The sequence below is a fragment of the Prionailurus viverrinus genome, chromosome D1, assembly GCF_022837055.1.
Source record: "Prionailurus viverrinus isolate Anna chromosome D1, UM_Priviv_1.0, whole genome shotgun sequence".
Taxonomy (NCBI): domain Eukaryota; kingdom Metazoa; phylum Chordata; class Mammalia; order Carnivora; family Felidae; genus Prionailurus; species Prionailurus viverrinus.
This window is the reverse complement of record NC_062570.1, coordinates 113,066,875-113,088,212: the sequence shown is the minus strand read 5'-3', so window position 1 is coordinate 113,088,212 and position 21,338 is coordinate 113,066,875. Positions and strand designations below refer to the sequence as shown.

At 61.9% G+C, this 21,338-nt stretch overlaps 2 protein-coding genes and 1 long non-coding RNA gene across 3 annotated transcripts in view; 1 reads left to right on the top strand and 2 right to left on the bottom strand.

The window, feature by feature from the left end:
* Positions 1–923: 923 nt before the first annotated feature.
* On the bottom strand, positions 924–2,213 carry MRGPRG (MAS related GPR family member G). The gene is given in 6 exon segments (XM_053447941.1): positions 924–1,456; positions 1,458–1,645; positions 1,647–1,722; positions 1,724–1,886; positions 1,889–2,113; positions 2,116–2,213. Coding segments are annotated over 6 exon segments (867 nt in total). The 5' UTR covers positions 2,153–2,213; the 3' UTR covers positions 924–1,278.
* Positions 2,214–3,660: 1,447 nt separating this feature from the next.
* On the bottom strand, positions 3,661–6,185 carry LOC125176195 (uncharacterized). Its single transcript, XR_007156164.1, has 3 exons — positions 5,587–6,185; positions 4,746–5,281; positions 3,661–4,473 (listed from the first exon to the last, which is right to left on the bottom strand). It is a non-coding gene; the product is annotated as an uncharacterized LOC125176195 (long non-coding RNA).
* Positions 6,186–6,643: 458 nt separating this feature from the next.
* LOC125146615 (mas-related G-protein coupled receptor member X2-like) overlaps positions 6,644–21,338 on the top strand; it is a 35,641-nt gene continuing 20,946 nt past the window's right edge. Inside the window, exon 1 of the mRNA XM_047823312.1 lies at positions 6,644–6,739. The gene's annotated coding sequence lies outside the window, so the exon portion shown is untranslated. The remainder of the gene's footprint in view (positions 6,740–21,338) is intronic.

Below are 21,338 nucleotides of genomic sequence, written 5' to 3'. Positions count from 1 at the left end.
AAGGAGCCTCACACCCCAGGGCAGTCCTGCCCGCGGGCCCTGTCCCCGCGCGTTAATAAAATCGCCTTTCTGCACCAAAGACATCTTCAAGAATTCTTTCTTGGCCGTCGGCTCCAGACCCCCGCATCACCACCCCAAAACCGAGCAACACAGAAATCTTCTGGTGAAAAAATTGCACACCTTTCTAAGACAAATCTCCCGCAGTTGTAAGCAGTTGTAAAATGCTTCGTTGCCACAGGCGCAGAATTAGCGTGTGTGGAACGACCTCCTTTTGGTCACGGTTGAAGTTTCTGTGGGTCTCCAGAAACACAGCTAAAGCGTTCGCACCCAACGTGCCTCCCCTGGGTCCAAACACTTGGTGATTTATCTTTGCAGTATTTTCTGCAGGGCTTGAACGTTTTGACAATGACCACAGACTATCTTTTTTTCTTTTCTTTTTTTTTTTAAATTGTTCAGAAAACACTTAAAGCGATTTGCACTTTGAAAGCTACAAAGGCTGGCTTCATTTCCCTCCCTCCTCGCCCCTCCCTGTCTCTCCCTTGTCCTTCCCCCTTCCCTGCCCTCCCTCCTCCTCCCCCCTTCCTTCCCCTCTCTCCCCTCTCGAGGTCTCTCCTTTGTCTCTCTTCCTTGTCCTTCCCTTTCTCTCCCGGCCTGTCCCTGTCCCTCCCATTTTTTCAGGAGGAAAGGCCCAGGGCAAACCGGGCAGGGAAGGGTCTGCAGGGGGCGGGCAGGGCTGGGGCAACGGGTGGGGGATGAGCCAGAATCCCGGTGAGGATGGGGGCTGGGGGCCAGAACACCCTCCAGGCAGCCAGGCAGGCGCCCGGGGCGCGCTTGTTGAGGGCGCAGCGCCATCTGGCGGCCGATGGGGAACTGCCCGGAGGACGGGACGGGACGGGACGGGACCGGACGGGGCGGGACGGGGCGGTCGTCGGCGGGTGGGGGGCTGGGGTGAGGCCGGGTTCCACGACCTTCCCGCGGAGGAAGAAGCGGCAGCACCGTCGTAGTGGCGGACAGCCCGGCACAGCCAGCGCCTGGGCTCCTGTCCCTCCAGCCCCCCTCCCGGGCCGTGCAGGGTGGGGGGCGCCAGTCCTCAGCGCTGCTGCGGGTGTGCGGTGGGGGCCCGAGCTGGAGGGGGGCGCTGCGGGTCCTTGTCCCTCCCTCCTGCCCCACCCCCGGGGCTCTACAGGCCCCGCTGGGCAACAGGGGTCAGGACCATGGCCCTCACTCTGTCCTCAGCCCTTGGGTCCCTGACCGGGGAGCTGGGGTGTGGGGGGGTGGTCACCCGGGAAGGGTCTGGCCGGGGCTGGGGCCACCCCTATATTGAGGCCTTATATTGAGGCAGAGACTGGCCCCTGGCCCCCGTGCGGTCTCCTCCCTCAGGGACCTCTGCAGAACCACCCACAGCGGCTGGCGTTTGCCCGGCTGCTGGCCTGCTGTGAAGCAGATGAAGGGCTTGGCATCGCGGGAGGGTGGCCAGCGGGCCGAACAGGGGCCGCAGGAGGTTGAGGAGGGGCCACAGGCTCCAGAAGACCAGCGGGAGGCCGCAAAAGAGGAGCAGGAGCCCGGAGCCGGGAGCAATGCCCCACAGCTTGGGCCGCGGGCGCTGGGAGCGGCAGTTCACCCAGAGGAAGGGCGCCGGGCTCCCCCGCGCAGGCCGCGCAGGCCGGGGACAGCAGCCGCGCGACGCTGGCCGCGTGGTACCGCGCGCAGGTCAGGGTCTGGTGCGGGCCGCAGCGGGCCGCAGGCGTTGGCGGGCCGCAGCATGGCCGGCGGGCTCAGGGCCCAGACGAGGCCGCAGACGAGGCCCGAGGTGTGTCTGGGCCGGCAGCCGGGGCAGCAGGTGGGGAAGACGCGGGACAGGCAGCTGCGCTCGGTGCCGAGGCCACCAGCAGCCCCAGCCCCACGGAGAAGCCCGCGAAGGGCAGGTTGTCCCGGGAGCCCAGGGCGGCCTGGACGGCGGAGAAGTCCAGCTGGCAGCAGAGGAACAGGCTGTCCGCGGCGGCCGGGCGGAGGACGTAGACTGAGAGGGGGCCCTTCCCGACGCGGAAGCCGAGGTGTCAGAGGACAAGCCCGCTCCCCACCAGCCCTCCGAGGCCGACGGCCAGGTGAAGTCGAGAAGCACGCTGTTGGAGGTTCTCCAGAGCCCGAACATCCGGCCCTGGAAGGAGGCACAGACACTGGTGCTGGCATCGCCCCGAGGGAGGCCAGGGGCACCGCCCCAGGAGGCAGGGGTCATCCCGGGAGGACAGCCCCAGCCCGGGGGCCACCCGCCTGGCCCCCGGGGGATGCCCAGCCCTTCTGGCCTCAGCAGGAGACTAGGTAGTGAGATGTGCCGGGCACGGAGGTGATGGTGGCTGGTGGGGGCGGGGGGCTGCCCTCCTCCCGGCTAGATGGCTCGGCTGAATGCGCGAAAGACGTGCGGGGCTCTTCGTGGTGGCAGAGGTCAGCAATGGGCGGGGCAGGTCTCTGCAGGCACGGGGACACCCGTGTGGCCCACACATGGCGGGCCGTCCTCCCTCCGTCAGGCACCCTGCGCCGGGCATCCCACTGCGGGACCACACGCCTGCTAAGTCTGAGGGGTGTTGTCCATCGATGGCCCCGGGGACGCTGTCCTGCCTGCACCGGCTGAGGGGGAGGGGGAGGAAGACGCTGTTGTGGGGACAGCTGGGCTGCGAGGGAGGGCAGAGATCGAGCCCTGGGGCTCCTGCTGCAGGGTAGGCGGGCCGAGTGCTTCTCTGAACCCTCAAAGCCGGGGTGGGGGCCTTGGTGACGGGCCCTGGGGAGAAGCCAACGTTTGCCGCCAGCTGCTTTCAGGGCAGCAGAGGCCGAGAGTCCTGTCCCAGCCCAGGCCCCCGTCCTGCTGGGGACGGTCTGGAGGAGAGGGAGAACGTGGCACAGGGAAGTCAACTGAGGCAGCCCAGGATCGCTAGAAGCTGCTCCTTTTCCTGCGCCCCTCCCCCAGACCCACAGTGGTCCTTGTTCTCAGCCCAGAGATGCGGCTGAGGGGCCACCAAGACGCTGGCTCCAGGTTAAGGGGGAGAGGGGTGGGGGAGGAGAGAGACAGGGACAGATGGAGAGACGGAGACAGAGAGAGACACACACACAGAGGTACAGAGGGACACAGAGCCCACCTAATGCCCCGCGGACACCGTTGCCGGGCTGGACCCCCGCTCCCCTCTCGGCACCCCTTCCTCCGCCGGCTCTGTGCCCCCCCACCGCCCAGCACCCAAGCATCCTTGCCAGCACCCTTCTCTGTGGTTGTCCTTGTCCCCTGGGGGATCTCGACTTTGTCCCCTTGAGCCTTGTCCCACGTCCAGACACCCGGCGGCTCGTCCTCAGTCCCAGCGGACTGGGTTGGCCTTTGGTGTTGTGGGGTGACTGTGTCGATCCTCTCCTTTCTGGGCTGCCGTGTCCCCAAGGGACACCGAGGGGGCTGACCAGATTGCCGCTCGGGGAGGCCAGGCCGTGCCCGGAGGGCAGGGGCGCTGCCTGGAAGGAGCTGGGGAGGAGGGGCCTCGGTCCTGGCTCTCAGAGCGGGGACACCTGCCTGGGCACCCAAACGGGGACCCAGAGCGCCAGCTCTTAAATAAGAGAGGGTCTGCTTCCCCATCCCCGTGCCCCAGCGCCTGCCCCCCCGACGTCCTCGGGAAGTGTCTCCTCACCTGGGCCCTGAATCCTCTCGGGTCCTCTGGGGCCCGGCTGCTGGCCGGACCGAGGGCGTCCGGGCCAGTTCCTTAGAAGCGGGAGGAGTGTCCTCCCCAGTCACAGGCACGAGCTCAGACAGAGATGTCCCCACTGTGGGCTGGCCCTCGCCTTCCTCCTCAGCCCATCCTGCGAGCGACTGTCCCCCCTCCCCCACACCGCCTGGTGCAGGGAGGGGAGGGAGCAGCAGACAGGGACCCCATGCCCAGCCTGGGCTGGGCCACACCTTCTGGGTGGTTCCACTGACGCTGTGCCTGCTCCGGGAGTCCTTTGGTTTGTTGCAGAGACACGTGTGAGGCAGGAGCCGTGGGCGTGGGCCCACCCTTCCTGTGTGGCCTTGAAAGAAGGAGCTAACACCCTCGTGCCTCAGTTGCCCCCCTCTTGGACTGACTGTTCACACACCTCTCAGGGCCTGGCTTGGGGCTGGATCCCATGATGGGCAGGTGTTGCCGTGGGTGGTCCGCAGAGGTCGGTCGGTCCCCCTCTCCCAAGGACCGCTCCCCCCTTCTCATCTACCTGCCAACCACAGTCCCTGGGGCCCTAGTCATCAGCAGATTCTCTGGGGCTAAAGTGCTTTTCCAAGTTTCGTCCTGCAGAGCCCCACAGCCTGGAACGTTCCTGACCAGGAATTTCCTTCTCCACGGCCCGTGGTCTATAATTGCTGGAGACTCCCAGAGCTCCTGGCTCTGTGTCAGAAATTATGTCGCGAAGATGCCGTGCGTCCTAGTGTTTCTCGAAGGACTTCAAGCTCATCTCCGTGACACAGGTGACCTGCGGGGGAGCCAGTGTCCTACAGCCTGAGAGCCCCAGCTGGGCCACCGGCTTCCCAGCCCCCAGCCCCCAGCCCCCAGCCCCCAGCATTTCTGCCCTTGGAAGAGAGGCACAGGGAAAGGAGGGGCCACGTGACCCCGGAGGCAGAGGCTGGAGGGTCACGGCCGCAAGCCCAGGGATGCCTGGAGCCCCAGAAGCTGGAGGAGGCAGGAAGGACCCTCCCTGGAGCCTCAGAGGGAGCGCGGCCCCTCGACACCCTGATTCAGTCAGACCTGTGGCCTCCGGACCGTGAGACCAGAGTCTTTTGTGAGTGGCCGTCTGTGGTCCTCTGTTGTGGCTGCCCCGGGACAGAGACAGGATGCTGCTGTGCGACACGTGCTGCCCACGGGGCATCTCACGTACTCCCACGGTCCGCCTACCCCGCCGATGGCCACCCTGAGGCCCGGGAATCGCGGATAGCTCGGCGGAGGGGTGTGGACCTCCCGGGGCGGCGGGGCGGTGGGGAGGCCGGGCTGTCGGTGTCTGTGCGCACAGGGTGCTCGGTTCTGGAAGCCTTCTGGTGCTCAGACCCACGGAGTCTGGCCGAAACCAGAAACAGCGAGTGCTGTTTGTTTAGACGCATCTTTCCTGAGTGTCTCTTTCGGTTGTCCAACCCCTGAGTGCGCCACTCCAGAGGCTCTGCTGGGTGAGTGGGGGGCATGACATCATCTGTGACGTCTGCAGGGGACAGGTTCACACGGCGCCAGCCCAGCCCAGCTCCGAGGCCGCAGGCAGGCCGGCGAGCCTCGCTGTCCCTCCGTTTCCAAGCCTGTAGGTGCGGGCGAGGCCTTAGTCACATGATGGGGACAGGAGGTTGCCCAGGCCCCCCAGGGGCAGATGGCAAGATGGGGACGGAGCGGGGTGATGGGGGCATCCCAGCACCGCACCCACCGGCGGGTCTGCGGAAGGGCTCGGTAGTGAGGGTGCGTGCTAACGTGGGCCTGATTCTCCAGAATGGTGAGGCCCACACAACAGGGGATGACTGTCAGGAGGGGCGGGCCGCTGGGAGCACAGCCAGAAGCACCTGGCTGGTCAGGAGGCAGAGGGAGGGGGATGTGGGGGCAAGGTCTTTACCTTGGCGTTAGCTGGACGAGTCAAGGCAGCGCAGGCCGGCTAAAGACGGGCAGCTGGAATGACTCAGGCTCCGGGGCAGAGGGGCTGTCCCTTCGGTCTGACACAGGGCAGGAGACGGTGGCCCTGGAGTGTGAGAGCCCAGTCTGGCGGTGGGGGGTGGGGTGTGGGCTCTGCATGGGCTGGTTTGCCCTTGAAAAGTGCCAGCAGTGGGTCAGTATCTCTCAGCATTGGCTAGGCCGGAGCGGTGGGGGCGGCGGGAAGGGGACAGTCCCTGCAGGTCAGCAAGGCCCCGGAAGCCAGAGCTTCAGAAACGCGTCAAACGCAGGGAGATGCAGAGGAGGAATAGTGGACCCGGGTCCGGCTCAGGCTCCCGGGGCGGGAGGGGGCAGCCCACTGGGCTGGGAACCCCACAGGCCCGGAAACCAGACCCCTGGGCCAGCACTCGGCCGTGCTGGCTGCAGTGTGGACCCTGGTGTGGGCTCTCTGTCTCCCGAAGCCGCAGCTGTCCTCGGTGGTTTACGTGCTGTCCTGTGTGTCACGCGTTTGATCTGCGCCCAACACGAGGACCGGACGGGGTGGCTTTTCTACTTTTACTGTAGCTCTAATGGCTGTAGGAAAAGTCGGAAAAAATTAGGCTTTTTCTCTAGAAATATCCCTTCACTACAAGAACCGGGCCCAGCCTGCCGTCTTGAGCCCACGGAGTGGGTGGGGGGCAGGACGACTGCACAGAGGCCCCCGCGGCCCACGGAGCCCCGAGAACAAGCCCGGGCTGGCGTCCGTCCTGGGCGCCAGCAGCCCTCCCCACAGGCCCCCACACCCTTCCTGGGAACCACTGGCTGCCAGCCCAGGGATGTGCCTGTTCGTGGGAGCACCGCCCCGGCCAGAACAGCTCCAGAGGCTCCTGGGGCCCGGCCTCCTCGGGCCCTGAGCTGTCCCCCCTCCCGGCCTGCGTCAGGACACTGGCTGTGGTCTGGCTTTGCCTGAGGTTGGAGGAGATGGGGCCACGGGGCAGGGAGGTGACAAGGCTGCCCTCGCCTGGGGGAGCCTGGAAGCCCAGCCCCCTGCTTGGCCAGCAGCTCCAGCTGGAGGGGCAGCCCATCCCTTACCCAGAGCCTTCTGGAGGCCAAAGTCAACGTGGGCCCTGGACCCAGAGGTCAGTGCCCCAGGGCAGGGGGAGGTGTCAGAGTTAGCTGGGCCAGAAGGACTGGGAATTCAGCCCGCAGGCTGGGGAGGGGTGCAGGGAGGAGGGCGAGGTCCCGCCCCTTCCAGAGAGGCGCCTGAGCCTGTCCCGCTGTGTTTGGTGCGTGTTTGGTGCGGAGAGCTGGGTGGGACTGACCTGACCCTGGGGGGGTGGGGTGTCCCACAGGGGCGCCAGGGGGCCCTGCACACCGCTTTTCTGCTTTTCGTTTTCTGGTACTTTCCTTCGTTGCTTCGTGATTGTTTTGTTATTGCCTTTGTCGTCCTTTGTCGTTCTTTTTTCTCTTTCCATTGAGAATTTTAATTCTTTCGTTCATAGTTTTACTGATACGAATATGAAAAAGTACAGATTTTCCTGTTTACACGGCTTTAAGTGCATTTCATAGATTCTCACACAAAGTGCTTTCGTGATCATGTTTTGGACACTTGGAATTTGGGCCTTTGTTTTCCTTTTCGTTCAAGAGTTGTTTAATAGAGTTCAAAAATGTTCCTGAGGAGGACCCTCCCCTGTTTTTATTTCGTTCTTAATTTCTCGCCGTATTGCCTGGTGATCATGGTTCAAGCCATTTCGCTGCGATTTTCTGGGATCGGCAGGCACATTCACAGGTTCTGGAAGGGGAACGAACATCTTTTGGTGGGGCCACCAGTAGACACATCGCTCATGGGCAGGAGTACAGTTTGCCCTGTTAACAACGGTTCCGAAACTGTGGAATCAATGGGGGGAGTTCACCCGCCTGGGAAGCATGGCATCCACGGGCCGCTCTCGGGGACACCTCCCGCCCTCGGTCGCGCCCACAGGGTGAAGCGGCTCCCTCTGTTGGCCGCTAGAGGCCAGCTCTCGGGGCACACCTGCCAGGGTCTGCCGTGTGCCCTCCACAATGTCTCTCTAGAACCAGCTGGGAAATGTGTCACCATGTGTCCCTATGTCACAAAGCATCCCAAACCTTAGACCCCACCCTCTCTTCTGGTCTGCGAGTTGGCCGGGCCAGCTGGACGGCTCCCAATCTCGCGATGGCAGACAGACGGTCCGCTGGGTTGGAGCCTGAAGGCTCCCGGGGCTGCGTGTCCAGGATGGTTTGCTCTCGTGCTGGTGCGGACGGTCTGGGAGCCTGGCCAGGACGTTGGCGGGAGCTCCTACCTGCAGCGCCTGCGGCAGGGCCCCTCCCAGCCGAGTGACGGCTCCGGTACCTGGCGATGGTTCGAGAGACCCAGGGGAAGCCGCAACGCTTCTCGTGACTTCATCCCGGATGTCCCGAATGCCACTCCATTGGGTTACGTTGGTCGGAAGGCCAGCCCAGAGTTCAGTGGGGGGATTAGACCCCAGGCTTCCCGGCACAAATGGTCCCCCAGGGCCGCTAAGTACCAGGTGGGGACAATGGCTCCCTTATGCCCCATCACCGTGTCTTTACTGTGCCAGGGTCGCTGGAGATTCATCCCCCAGGACAGTGAGGGACACTGTCCTGAGTGGTTTGTAATGATGAATGCATGGTCTTAATCACTCCATGAGCTAGGGATTTCTGTGACCCCACGTTGCAGATGGGTAAAGGGAGGCCCCAGAAAGTCAATTAGCCTGTCAAAGGTCAGGGGCGGGATCAGGAATGAAACTCTTTGTCCACTGAGCCAGTGCTCTCCTCAGCGTACCATCCGGGAATTGTGTGTGACTGCTGGTGTAGACTCCTCTGGCCATTCTTGGGGTATTTTCTCTTTCTCAAACTGCCTTGCTTTCTGCTAATGTCAAGTTTCAACTCTGCCCGCCTTGCAGCTCTCCACTTGACAGAGGACTCACACCGTCCAGGTGCCAGAGGTGGGGAGCTGCAGGCACACGCACAGGGGCACGCAGACAGGTGCACATGCACGCACGGGAGCACACGCACAAGCGCCCACATATGTATAGGTGCACACACAAGGTACACACACAGGTGCACGCTCACAAGCGCACACACACACGCACAGGTGCACACGCTCACACAGGCACGTGGAGCCCCTCGGGTTTGGGCGGAGGACCGAACGGCACAAACACGGGGTGAATTTCGAGAGGCTGGGGAAAGGGCCACAGGACAGCAGTCGGCTGTCCGGTTCTCAATCCCCCGTGCCAGTGGTGTTCAGCTGGCCTGACCGACCACGCACATGTAAGGCTCCTCGTCAGGGTCTACAGATGGTCACTGTGGCCAGCACGTCAAGCTCGCAAGCTGCCATTCGGGGAGTCGTCTCTGGAGATGCGCTAATTGAAACCAACAGAAAATAGTATGTTTTCCTGCCAGTTGGGGTTGGAATGGTTGACCCCGGCCTTCTGTGATCTTCTTAGGGGACTTGGGCTATTTGGGTTAGTTATGCCAGTCCGTTCTCACAGGAATGAGTTTTAGCTTTGAGGAACTGTCGGTCTGGGCCTGTTGCAACGTTTTTGGGCAATTTGGATGTTTTCAACATTGGCAAGAGGAGAGAGACACATGGAAAGAGAGTGGGAAAACACAGGGCAGCCCGGGTATTGTGCAAAATCTGATCTTGAGAACTAGGTGACTCTCCTCTTGGAGCTGGGAGTCACCGAAAGCACACGGAGCGATTTTCAGGAAACACCCCCCAACACCAGGCCTGGCTCTTCCAGGGGGGCCCGCGTAATGACAAAGAGACGGTGGCCGAGGCGTTACAGATGGAGGGGTGCTGAGGGGCCGTGACAACAAAAGACAACAGCTGCGAAGGGGACATTTGGGGACAATCGGAGAAATGCCGCCTGGGTCAGAACCCCGCATCTGGGTCAGGTTCCCTGAGTGTGGCAGTCCCGTGGCCGTGGCTGGGGGACAGACTTGGGGGGCACGTGCTGCAGTGTTTAGATCTCTGTCAGGTGTCGGGGCACCTGGGGGGCTCAGTCGGTTGAGCATCTGACTTCAGCTTAGGTCATGATCTCACAGTTTGTGGGTTCGAGCCCCAGGTCGGGCTCTGTGCTGACAGCTCAGAGCCTGGAGCCTGCTTTGGATTCTGCGTCTCCCTCTCTCTCTCTTTGTCCCCCCCACCCCCACTAGTGCTCTGTCTCTCTCTGTCTCAAAAATAAATAAAAAAACATTAAAAGAATAAAATAATAGATTTGTCAGGTGTCGAGACGTGGGCACCTTACTCTCAAAGCATTGAGAGAGAGAGAGAGACAGAGAGCGAGGGCAAAACGTTAACAGTAAGTGAATCTAGAAAAAGATGTTCAGGTGCTTTTTTACACTCGTCTTGTAATTCTTCTGCGGGTTTGGAAATTGTCAACACGAGTGGTTGGGGAGCAGTCAGCCCGGTGCCCCCTAATTTATAGGATTTGGCCACTGGCTGGCCGTAAAGCCGGGAAAAACCCATCCTGCTTTAAGAAGCAAATTTTGTTTTATTGCCCCTCAGAGATAAATGCGGAAGAGCAAGCGTCCGTAGCACAGGGCACTGGGTCTGGGCCCCGAGAGGCCCGGGCTCCCAGGTAACTCGCTCCTCAGAGGTGGGGCCAAAACCCAGACACTGACACCCTCACTGCCTTGCCAGCAACATCGGGAGCCCCCGAAGCTTCCGAAAGCGTGGCCCGGGCCGCTGCCTTGGGGAGAGGCTACGGTGAGTCGGGATGGACCGCAGCCGGCCTAGAACGTCAAATCACGTTTCGTGTGGCTGGCGGGAACTTGGTCCCAGCTCGGGTGTCCCCAGTGGGCAGGCCGGTCGTGATGCAGGGCCTCAAGACAGGAGGAGCGGGTTTGGGCCGCGTCCTTGACCCCTTCATCGAGGACTGGAGGCCCTTTCTCTGGCCCCGCGCTGGCAGAAGATAGCCCCAACTTCGAGCATCCCTCCCGCCTGGCACGGGCCGGCCACGGTATCAGTTCTGCCACCCGACCAGAGTCACCGTTTCTCCTCGACGCTTCGTGTGTGTAAGCGGCCCTCCGCAGGCCCGGGGAGCACGGTGTCGCCCGGTCCGTTCGCTGGCCCGGAAAGGCCTGGACTCTGCCCTTCTCCAGAGAACAATCTCGGAGACTCTCTCTTGCCTGTCAGCTGCTGTAACCCCCACTCGCTTGTGACTGTTTTCTGCCCACGCCTTCACGTCTGTCCGTCCTAGCGTGGCCTCGTGGCCCCTGGATGTGACTCCACCTGCAGAGGAACAGGAGGCTGGCGACTTCCCCTTTTGTGGTCGCTGCGTCACAAGACGGAGGCTCTTGGCCGGATCGGATCCGACCGACCGCAAGGGGAAAGTCTTTCCCGGAAAGTCTGGCTCCTTTGCTCCATTCTCTTGGCGGATTAAGGGACAGACTCGAGGTGCGGGGTGCCCCGTTTTGGTCTCATTCTACTCCTCGCCCACCGGACAAAGGGCGTACGCGGAGGCGCGGTGGCTTTAAACGTGTCGCCAAGCGTTGGCGGTGGCTCTGCTAGCCCGAGGTGGGGTATACACCTCCGTCCCCCAAGCTAGGCGGCCTTGGCCGACAGAGCCCGACGCCCTGTGACTTCTGAGCGCGGTCCAGAGGGGCCAGGACGCCTCCTCCGTGTTCGCTGGGACACCTGCTGAGCCCCCGGGCGCGAAGTCCGACTCTCCTGAGGCTTCCACGCGGCGAGGAAGGCAGAGCCACGTGGAGGCGTGCTGGCCGACTGTCCCCGCCGAGCCGAGCCCAGCCACGGCGCCAGCCAGTGAGCGGAGAGGCCTCCAGGTGACGCAGCCTCGAGCTGGGGGCGTCTCCGCTCGCTGGGCTCCCTCGTGTCGTGGTGGCTTCGGCGTGGGAGCGCCCGAGTCTTTCCGGCTGCAGCAGGCCCGGCGCTCGGTGAATCAGAGGCCACCCGTCCTTCCTGTGCTCCGTTCTCCTAAACAAGGGAATCCGTCCATAACGAGATGGGTCGGTCGCTTGGGGCCATTGGAAGGAGCATTTGTTATACGGGGACTGGAGACTGGCCTTAAGTGTCGTCCCCTCTCGTCCGTGAGTGGACCGCAGTCTGTTGCCTCCGTGGGGCAGTGGGAGTTATGGGGGGGGGGGTTCTGGGGTGTCTTCCAGGCATGAGTGACAGCGTTATTCACGTCCCCGTCCACATCTGGCTGCCACAAGAGACAGGAGTCCAGTGGGTACCTCATCGTGACCTGCAGATCTAGGACCCGTCGATCCTACGAGACTCGTGGTGGCAGCAGGAACAGAGAAGACCTCAGGGAGGCTGAGGGGCAGACCGTCACCTAAAGAAACGAGATGCGGTAGGTAGGCCGGCCGGCCAGTGGGCCGAGGGGCGGCGCTCCGGCGAACGATGGCAGAGCTCTTGGTTGTCCGTTTGGGAGAAGTGGCCTTGAGCGACACCTTACTGCACACGCGCTCCGTGGAGACCTGAAGGTGAAGGGCAAAACTTTAATGTTTTTAGAGGCGCCTGGCTGGCTCCGTTGGTTAAGCCCCCGACTCTGAATTTCGGCCCAGGTCAGGATCTCACGGTTCGGGAGTTCAAGCCCCACACGGGGCTCTGCACGGACAGTAGGGAGCCTGCTTGGGATTCTCTCTCCCTCTCTCTCTGCCCCTCCCCTGCTCCCTCTCTCCCTCAAAATAAATATATAAGGCTAAAAAAACCTTGAACGTTTTTAGAAGGAGATAGAGGAAGTGTCCCGGGTGGCCTCACGCAAATTGCAAAAGAAAAAAAAAAAGGCAAAATATAGGAAAGGACTGACAAAATCCACCCTACTAGATATCCACACTGCTGTGTGTTAAAAGCCACCAATAAAAAGCAAGTCAGGCTGCAGACTGAGAGGAGAGACTTACCACGAGTACAGTGAACAAAGGCTGATACCCCCGTAAAGAAGACGACGCTCGGTGGGAAAACGGGCCAAGGTATTCACGGCGTCCGCAGGAAGGGAAACCCACGGTCGTGCGTGGGAAAAAGCGCTCAGCCTCACGAGCACTGAAGATCACAACCCCAGGGCGGCCCCGCTTGGAAACAAAAGGCCGAAGCCGTGCGAGTGGACCAGCGGGAGCCCTCGGGGGCTGGTGGGGAGTCACTCGAGCCTCGCTGCTCTGGAGCGCGGCAACTGGGAAGCCGGGGATGCGGTGCTGGGTCCCGGTGATTTCTCCTCCCGTCCTACCAGGCCGGTCTGGGCAGGAAGTTGCGGGCAGAGCCCTGGCGTTCTGGGGCAGGGACGGGCCTTCTGGGGCAGAGAGTATATCAAAATCTGGAAAGCAGCTCCCGGGGTGCCCCTGGGCTGCAGCAGAGGCAGCAGGCCTGACTGCGGGCTGGCGGGTGGCCATGTGCCTGGGCCGCCCACCCTGAGCTAGAGACCGATAGACTCCATGAGTCCTGATGTCAGCCGGGCAGGCAGCCACCTGTCCTCAACCGATGCGGTGCTTTGGGGTGGGGCATGAGCAGGTCCCGTGGGTCCAGGAGGTTTTAGGAACAGGTGGCTCAGACCTCCATGTCACCAAAGCCTCTACTTTAGCTCACTCTTAAGGACTCGAAGGCGGTCCCTGGGCCACACGGTGGAGGAGGAAGACCTGGGTCTTGTCCACGGGTACGTTGGTATGATGGTCCAAGCGTCGCACGAACAGCTCAGCATAGCCCTACCAAGGCGTGCCCACAAAAGACAGCGAGGAGGGGAAATTCTCACGGTGGACAGAGCGGCGAGCATCCGGTCCACTTTGTGTGGAAGAAGAAGTGACCGGAAAGGAGGAGGCAGGTGCACGCCTGAGCAGTGGCAAAGAGCAGGGCTGAGAGACGGTGAGCAGGCCAGCCAGCCTGCACGTCCCCCGCCTGATGTGCTGAAGCCCCGACTCCCCCGTGGGACTGTATTTGGGGGTGGGGTCTGTAAGGAGGTGACTAGGGCAAAATGAAGTCCTGGGGGCGGGGGGGCCTGATCCAGCGTGACTGGGGTCCTCAGAGGAAGAGGAACAGACACGGGGACACGCATGCAGAAGGACGATCGTGTGGGGACACAGCACCTGCCCGCCAGGGACACGGCTTCACCGCACACCAGCCGTGCCCACACCGTGGGCTTCTGGAGGCTTCTGGAGGCTGGACGCCCCATAGGAAATACGCCCCCTATCCGCGGCGTTTGGCTATGGCAGCTTACCGTCTCCCAGTGCAGTGGCCTTTGGAGATGGGGCTTTTGGGAGCTGGTTGGGTTAGGAGGAGGTCAAGGGGGTGGGGCCCCGTGATGGGATTAGTGCCCTTGTGGGGGCGCCTCGCTGGCTGAGGGGACGCAGCAGACAGGGGCCGCCTGTATTCCAGGAGGGCCGCACCAGGAAGCGTGCCGGCATCCCGATCTTGGACTTGCCACCCCCAGAACCACGAGACAATAGATCTGTGCGGTCCGAGGGACTGGGTTAGCCACGGCGACAGCCTGGATCGGGGTTTCTGCCACTCGGTCATCAAATGGCACCATCGACGTGTAAGTCTGAATCTGTGACACATGCTAGGGTGATAGAAAGTAAGTCAGTAGGACGCTTTGACCTGACCTGCTCTGTTTTGGGCCTTTGTTCCGGAAAGAAGAGAGTACGAGCTGAATAACAACATCACGAGGATGGTTTTCTTTTCTTTACTTATCTTAATGTTTATTTATTTTTCAGAGAGAGAGAGAGAGAGACAGAGCATGAGCAGGGCAGGGGCAGAGAGAGGGCGAGACACAGAATGCGAAGCAGGCTCCAGGCTCCGGGCTGTCGGCGCGGGGCTCGAACTCACGAACCGCGAGGTCGTGCTCTGAGCTGAAGCCAGACACTTAACCGACGGAGCCACCCAGGCGCTGCTCTGAGGATCGTTTGCATCCAAACATCTCAAGAACAGCGTTAGCACGCGCATCACTTGTGTATATGAAAGAAAGAGGGCACACCGCTCACCGATACATTCGGCACGTTTTACAAACCTGGTTGAGATTTAGGCAACGAAGACAACGGTATGGGTTTCACCTAACAGTCACTCACGTATGGGTGGTATTTCCTAACCAGGTTTAAAAAAGGCTATAAACCAATACCGAAAGCACGGTAGGGCGGTGGGGGGGGAGGAACCCCCCAGGACGTGATTATGGAATCCTGGCTACAAGGTCGATGTGCCTCAGGGAGTATGTGCCCTGCGTGGTGGGCCGTGACTTACCAGTTCCGCCGGCTGACGTGCGTGCTGAGACGTAACAGGTGCAGGCAGTTTGCTGTTTGCTGGGAACACCGGCCAACAGGGGGGACGGGGGGGGCATGGTCCCTGCCTGCTGTCGCTTCAGGTCCAGGCGGGGAAGGTCTGAAACCGACAGACCCTAATACGTGGTACATGATAAACAAAACATAACATTCCGTAAGGAAACAGGTGACAGGGAAGGGCACAAAAGGGGTCGGGGGCTCCGAAGAGGCGTCTCTAAGAAGGGAAAGGAGAGACTGCGGTTTGTACCGGTGATGAGGGGCGGGCGGGGGCGGGGGGTGCAGGGCTTGAGCAGGGAGGGTGTTTTTTGGGCCAAGGGGATGACGTTGGAGGCACACCTGGGGCCGCGCTCAGGGCACCGTCGCCATCCTGGGCAACTGAACTATTGCAGCAGGCGGAGGCCGGGGCGCCTGGCTGTGCTGGGCACAGGGGATCGGTTGGGGGTCGGTGGTGGAGACAGAGCCCAAGTCTGGTCACGGGGCTCAGCTGAGATTCCGGCCACGGGGGAGAGCGGCTGGTGACATGCGCCTAGTGGTCACGGTGGAGGGAAGGGGACAAGTGTGGGGATGCTCTGGGGCGGTGGGTGCAGGGGACTTGGAACCAAGGAACCTGGAGAAAGCGGGAACAGCTGGTCAACACCCTGCTTGGGCCTGGATTTCAGTTCCCCGAGCCAGACACGGCTTTCTTCTGATGCGGTCGTGTGATCCCGGCTTTCCAGGGAGGCGAGGATGGGGAAACTGAGGCTGAGGGGGAGGCAGATTTGGGGGCAGTCAGCCCTCATCTGGGGGATGGGAGGGATGGGCGGGGTCGGAGGGGGCCAGAACTTTGGACACAGGGAGGGCGGAGGACCCAGGTCGCCGCTCCGCCTCCCGTCCCGCTCCCAGGGGGTTTCCCATGGGCACTGGGGAAGTGGGGTGGTCACGGGGAGAGGAGGCGGCTGTGACGCGGTGGCCGCGAGAGCACATGTGGGTGTGGTTGGCCAGAAGAACACGGCTTTGTGACGGGGCCGACCCTGCGGCTGGCAGGGGTCCCCTCCCCTTATGCCTCTGTCTCACTCGGCGGGGCCGGAGGAGGGTCTTCAGGGACCCCGGGCGCCGTCTCCTGTCGAGGTGCAGAGCGAGGACGTAGACGGCCGGGTGAGCCGCAAGGGCCACATGGACAGCAGCCCCAGGACGCCAGGGGCCAGGCTCAGGGAGCTCGCGGCCGCCGCGGTGCGCTTCGGACGGTGGCGGCGACACCAGGAAGGAGAGCAGGTGCCCGGGGAGCTCTCAGCGCTCGCGGCCGCCAGGAGACAGAGGCCCGCCGCGTTGGAGAAGCCGGTGAGCGCGTCCAGCACCACGGCCGCGTTGGCACGTAGCGCCAGGGTGTCTTCCGGCCGGGCGAGAGCCGCGCTGCCCAGGCCCGGGCCGTCGGCGACAGCCAGGCGCGGGAAGTGGGGGCCGCTCTGGACGTGCGGGCGGAGAAGCCGGCAGGCCACGCTGCTGCCCACCACCCTGCACGCGGCCACCGGCACCTGGACGGAGAGGACTGTCTCCGGGTACAGGGCCCCCTGGCTCCCCGCCTCATTTGCCGTGCGCGGACGGCGGTCTTGGCCTCCCTGTGCGGAATCCACGTCCCAGGCGGAGCTGGTCCAGGGAGAGCCGGGCACACCCCGAGGAAACGAAGGTTTGCTACCTTCGCGGGTCTGGCACCTGCCGAGGGCCCTCCGCCCGTCGGTCACTCTCGGGGAGCTCTGGGGCCCCTGAAGGGGCCTCCTGGAGTCCCGAGGAAGACACACACCTGAGCCCTGGGCCACGTGTGCACCAGAGTGTGCACGGACGGGGAAGACCCACCCGGCTCAGGACTGCCCACTGGGGGTCTCTGTTGGCTCTCTCGGGGAGGGTGGGCCATTTGTCTCGGCCTGTCTGGTCCTTCCCTGAGTGGAGTTCTGAACATCCCATATCCTGGGAGCCCCTGCGGTCCCGGGAAAACCCAGACCCCGGCCACCCTGCTGGAAACCGAGGAGGGGGTCAGTGTTTCCTCCGGAAGCCGACGTCTGGGCTAGACCAGGTGGTCTGATCCAGGCTGAGGGTGTGGCAGTCGATAACCCGGGGGAGGAGCTGCCTGCTTCCTGCTTCAGGGTCCCCATCTGCCTATAGGTTGCTGCTACGGGCCGACCTGCGTCCCCCAAACTCATGTTGAAGTCCCAGCACCCAGTATTTCAGAATGTGACCATATCCAGAGATGGGGACTTCACAGAGGTGATCGGGGTAACACGGGGTCACCGGGGTGGGCCCTGGTCCCGTGTGACCGGGGTCCTTAGAAGGAGAGGGGATCGGGACACAGACACGCACAGAGGGACGGCCCCGTGAGGACACAGCGGGAGGACGGCCGTCCACACGCAAGGAGAGGGGCCTCGGGAGGCCGGCCCTGCCCACGCCTGGACCTCGGGCTCCAGGATGGGGACAGTGAGTCTCTGCAGTGTGAGCCCCGTGTGTGGAACTGTGTTAGCAGAGCCTCAGCAAGCTGATACGGTTACGAAGTCACCTGCGGTCTCAGAATACTGAGAGCTTCCCGGTTCTTTCCAAGCCGCAGAGACCTTGTTTCTGGATCCCTGAAGCTTCTGGAATGACTCCCGAGAGCAGATAAAAGCCTGTGGTATGCCTACAATTACCCCACGGGCGGTCCTGAGGGCTGCAGTCACACACGGTGCCCCCGCTGGGGTCTCAGGAGGACTGGAGGGCCCTGCCCCAGATCGGCTCCGTGTTTGAAAATCCCCCCACCCGATCTCGCAGGGATTACAAAGTCCCCTCGGGTCAGTGGCCCTGCTTGTGATGCAACTGCCTGACCCCCACACCCCCCACCCCTCCTGCTGCCGACTGTCTGACCCCCCCTCCGCCCCCCACTACCTGCCCTGACTGCCAACGTCCACCTCAGGGTCTGCCTTAATGAACCGAGTCTTAAAATCTGACCACCAACAGGGGCGCCTGGGGGGCTCAGTCGGTTGAGCGTCCGACTTCGGCTCAGGTCACGATCTCGAGTTTCATGAGTTCAAGCCCTGCGTGGGGCTCTGTGTGGACAGCTCAGAGCCTGGCGCCTGCTTTGGATTCTGGGTCTCCCTCTCTCTCTGCCCCTCCCCCACGCTGTCTCTCTCTCTCTCTCTCTCAAAAATAAAAATAAACATTGAACAAAAAAAGAAATAAACGTGGGCGTAGGAGTTAAGCTGTTGAGTCAGAAGAACCAAGGAGGTCCAAGGTCAGCCCTGGGTGTCCTGCTACACTCACACCGCTTCTAAGCGACCCCTCCCGTCCTGTCCTCGTCAGTCCCCCCCCCCCCCCCCCCCCCCGGCACAAATCCTGAGGTTGGACGTTGCAGGAAAATGCACCCCTGGGTTGAGAAGGCGCGAGATGAAAGGAGGCGGCTCCCTCTTTCCGGTTACCTGGGCCGTCTTCTCGAGGAGCTGGTGCCGCAGAGGCCAGGACCCCCGGAGGCCAAAGTCCCGCCTGGGGTCAGGGAGTGCCGGAGGCACCTCCGCTTGGGATGGCGTCCTGCCAGGGAGTGACCAAGTCCTCTGGGCCCCTTGGGTCTTCTCGCGTGGAGGCCACTTGCCAATCCGGAGCCCGGCCTTTATCTGAGACTTCCTATGTCTGCATCTCGTGACCCCCCGCCCCCCAGCCTGCCCGGCTCTGGGGCACTCCGTTCCCGGTGGCAGCCTCGGAGCAGAGGAGGGGCTCCGGGAGAAGCCGACGTCCATCCCGCGTCCACCTCCAGACGGGGGTCCGGCCGGGCGCCCCCAGACAACGCGGGTCGGGAGGGAACCGCGCGGCCTTCCAGCGGCTCCCACGCGCTCCTGTCCTAACTGCCGTGAGCACGATGTGGACGTCCCCGCGGGTCTGAGACCCTCACGCCGGATTCCCTGAGGCCGGGCCGAGTCCCCGGCGCTTTGCTGGGCCAGACGGTCTCAGTTCTGTGCTGCGGCCACTTGAGCCCTTACAGGCCGCGAGTAAAAGGCATCGTGCTCTCTTCCATTCGTTTCCATGGGTCGATCAACGGCTGTCTCGTTAATTTCAAGCAAGTCTCTTGGAGTCCACAGAGGCCGTTCCAAGGGCACATTCAGCGTTCGCTCGGCTGTACGGGGTCCGGCTCCAAACAGAAGAGGCGGCAGGCTCTGCACACGAGGCCCTTCTTCCAGATGCTCGGCTTGGTGCCGTGGCGGGGACTCGGGCGCAGGACATGTGTGAATACGGTGACTTTAACGCCCCTCCATCTAACCCGAGGGAGAGTCGCCTGAGGCTCTTTGGAAACCATCTACGAATGAAGTTTACCCCGGAACCATCCTTTCAAAAAATGCGTCTGCCGTCTCTGCGTTGCTCGCTTTGGGCAGAAGCCCACGGAACGTCCGGACACGGTGGGTGGGTGATGAAGGAGGGGTCCTGGGGTCAGAGAAGTCTGCTCTCCGTCAGACGGTGCATCCCGAGCATCTGCAGAAGGGCCGGTAGCACATAGGGCCTCTAAGCCGTGCACACACGTCACGCGTGCCCGTCCCCGCGGCTGGCTCTCTTCCTACGGAGCCCAGTGTGAGCACCGACGGTGTGTTCGTCGGCTCCCAATGCAGTGACACCACCCGCACCGGGGCTCGCGCGACGGTGACTCATTCTCCCCCAGCGCCGGAGGCCGGAGCCCGAGGTCCAGGCGTGGGCAGGGCCAGCCCTCCCGAAGCCTCTCACCCGGTGCGTGCAGAAGGAGCTCGGATCGGGGCAGATGCACAGGGTACGCGCGTCTGACAACAAGCGACGAGCGGGCGTCCCCGGGGCATCCTGCGCGGACACGCCTACTCGCTTCTCTTCGCCACCGTTGGAGAAAGGTTGAAATCTCAGGGGGCTGCTGTGCTCTTGGGTCTGAGACCTTTCTTCCTTACCTGCAAGGCAACAGGTGCTATGCATTTCTGTTTTCATGCGGAGACATCCCACAAATACTGTTCTCTGTCTTCATGTCTATTCTGTTCAAAATACTTTCTAAGTTCTCTGTTGATTTCTTCCGGGACACACGTACTGTTGAGATGTGTGCTGTTTCGTTCCCAAACACGGGGGGATTTTCTGGAGTGTCTTAGGTCTCGGGAGTTTGTAACTTGTCGTCATCCGCTGTGGAAACCTCTCCTTTTTGTCTACCCCGCCCTGGCCTCATTCGGGGACTTGGCGGGGGGAGGGCGGTGTGTATCAGTCCACCTGCTTCCTTCAGTGCATTGACGCCCTTCTTTTTCCAAGGTGAGTTCTTCTCTGCCCTTTCCTCAGGTTTGCTAGTCTGAGCCGTCAGCACAGAGCCCGACGCGGGGCTCGAACTCACGGACCGCGAGATCGTGACCTGAGCCGAAGTCGGACGCTCGACCGACTGAGCCACCCAGGCGCCCCAAGGGCTTTTTTTTTTAAACTGTTGAGTTTTGAGAGTTCTGAATTCCAGGCACAAGGCCTTTGTTAGACACGTGTCTTGCGGGCAAGTGTGGGATCTAGTTGACCGGCTTGCCCTTGGATGGATTGTGCTTTGGTGTTGAGTCCAAAATCGCTCACAGAGCCCTCGGTCCCCCGGATTTCTCCTCTGCTTCTCTCCTGAAAGATGTACAGTTTTTCCTTTAAAGTCTTTGATCCATTTGGAGCTATTTTTTTAATCTAAGGTATGAGGTGGAGGCTAGTTTTTATTAATTTTTTGCCTACGGAGGTCTACTGGTTCCGGGGCGATTGGCTGAAAACACTGCAGGAAGTCAGTTGGACATACTTGTGGGTCTCTCACTGTCCTGGGAGCTATATCTATACGCTTCGCCCTCTAAGCAGCTGCCCTGAGGCTCACAATATGCATTTTCACCTCCACAAACCTGCTGTGAGCTCATAGCATACACTTTCCCCGCAATGTAAAAACCTCGGGGCAGCAAATCCCACACCTGGAGGAAAAGGAGTGAGACAACACATCCCTACGAGCCTTCTCTTATCCCAGCAACCTTGACAAGTGCCCCCAGTGCCCAGGGACGCGTGCGCACTTTCCCGTGGCCCCCGGGCTCCCTAGGCAGCCTCCCCGAGGATGTAACCGCGGGAACCCCCCCTCCCCCGTCTGCCTGTGCCCTCGGGGCGCTGCTGTCCTGCTTGATGCTCAGGGGCCGTCCCCTCTCATCTGTGTCTACCCCCAGTGGCTCTCACGGCCCGTGGCCTGGCTTTCCACCCCGCCGCGGTGTTTCCTCTCTCGAAGCTTCTTGGTTTTTGCATCGTATTTAAGGAGGATGTTTTCCGACAGGGAACAGGCGAAGACGACCTCTTACGTCATTGTTTTCTACCGTTCCGTGGCGCAGACACGGACGTTTATACTCTATCTGGATTGGTTTCCGAAGATGATGGGTCTTCCTTCCTTATTGTCTGTTTCGATAGTGAGTGCTCACAGCCACAATTAATACAGACCCACCTAGTCCCATCTTTCTGCAGCGCGGTTTGTCAGGAACCAATACGCTTTGCTGA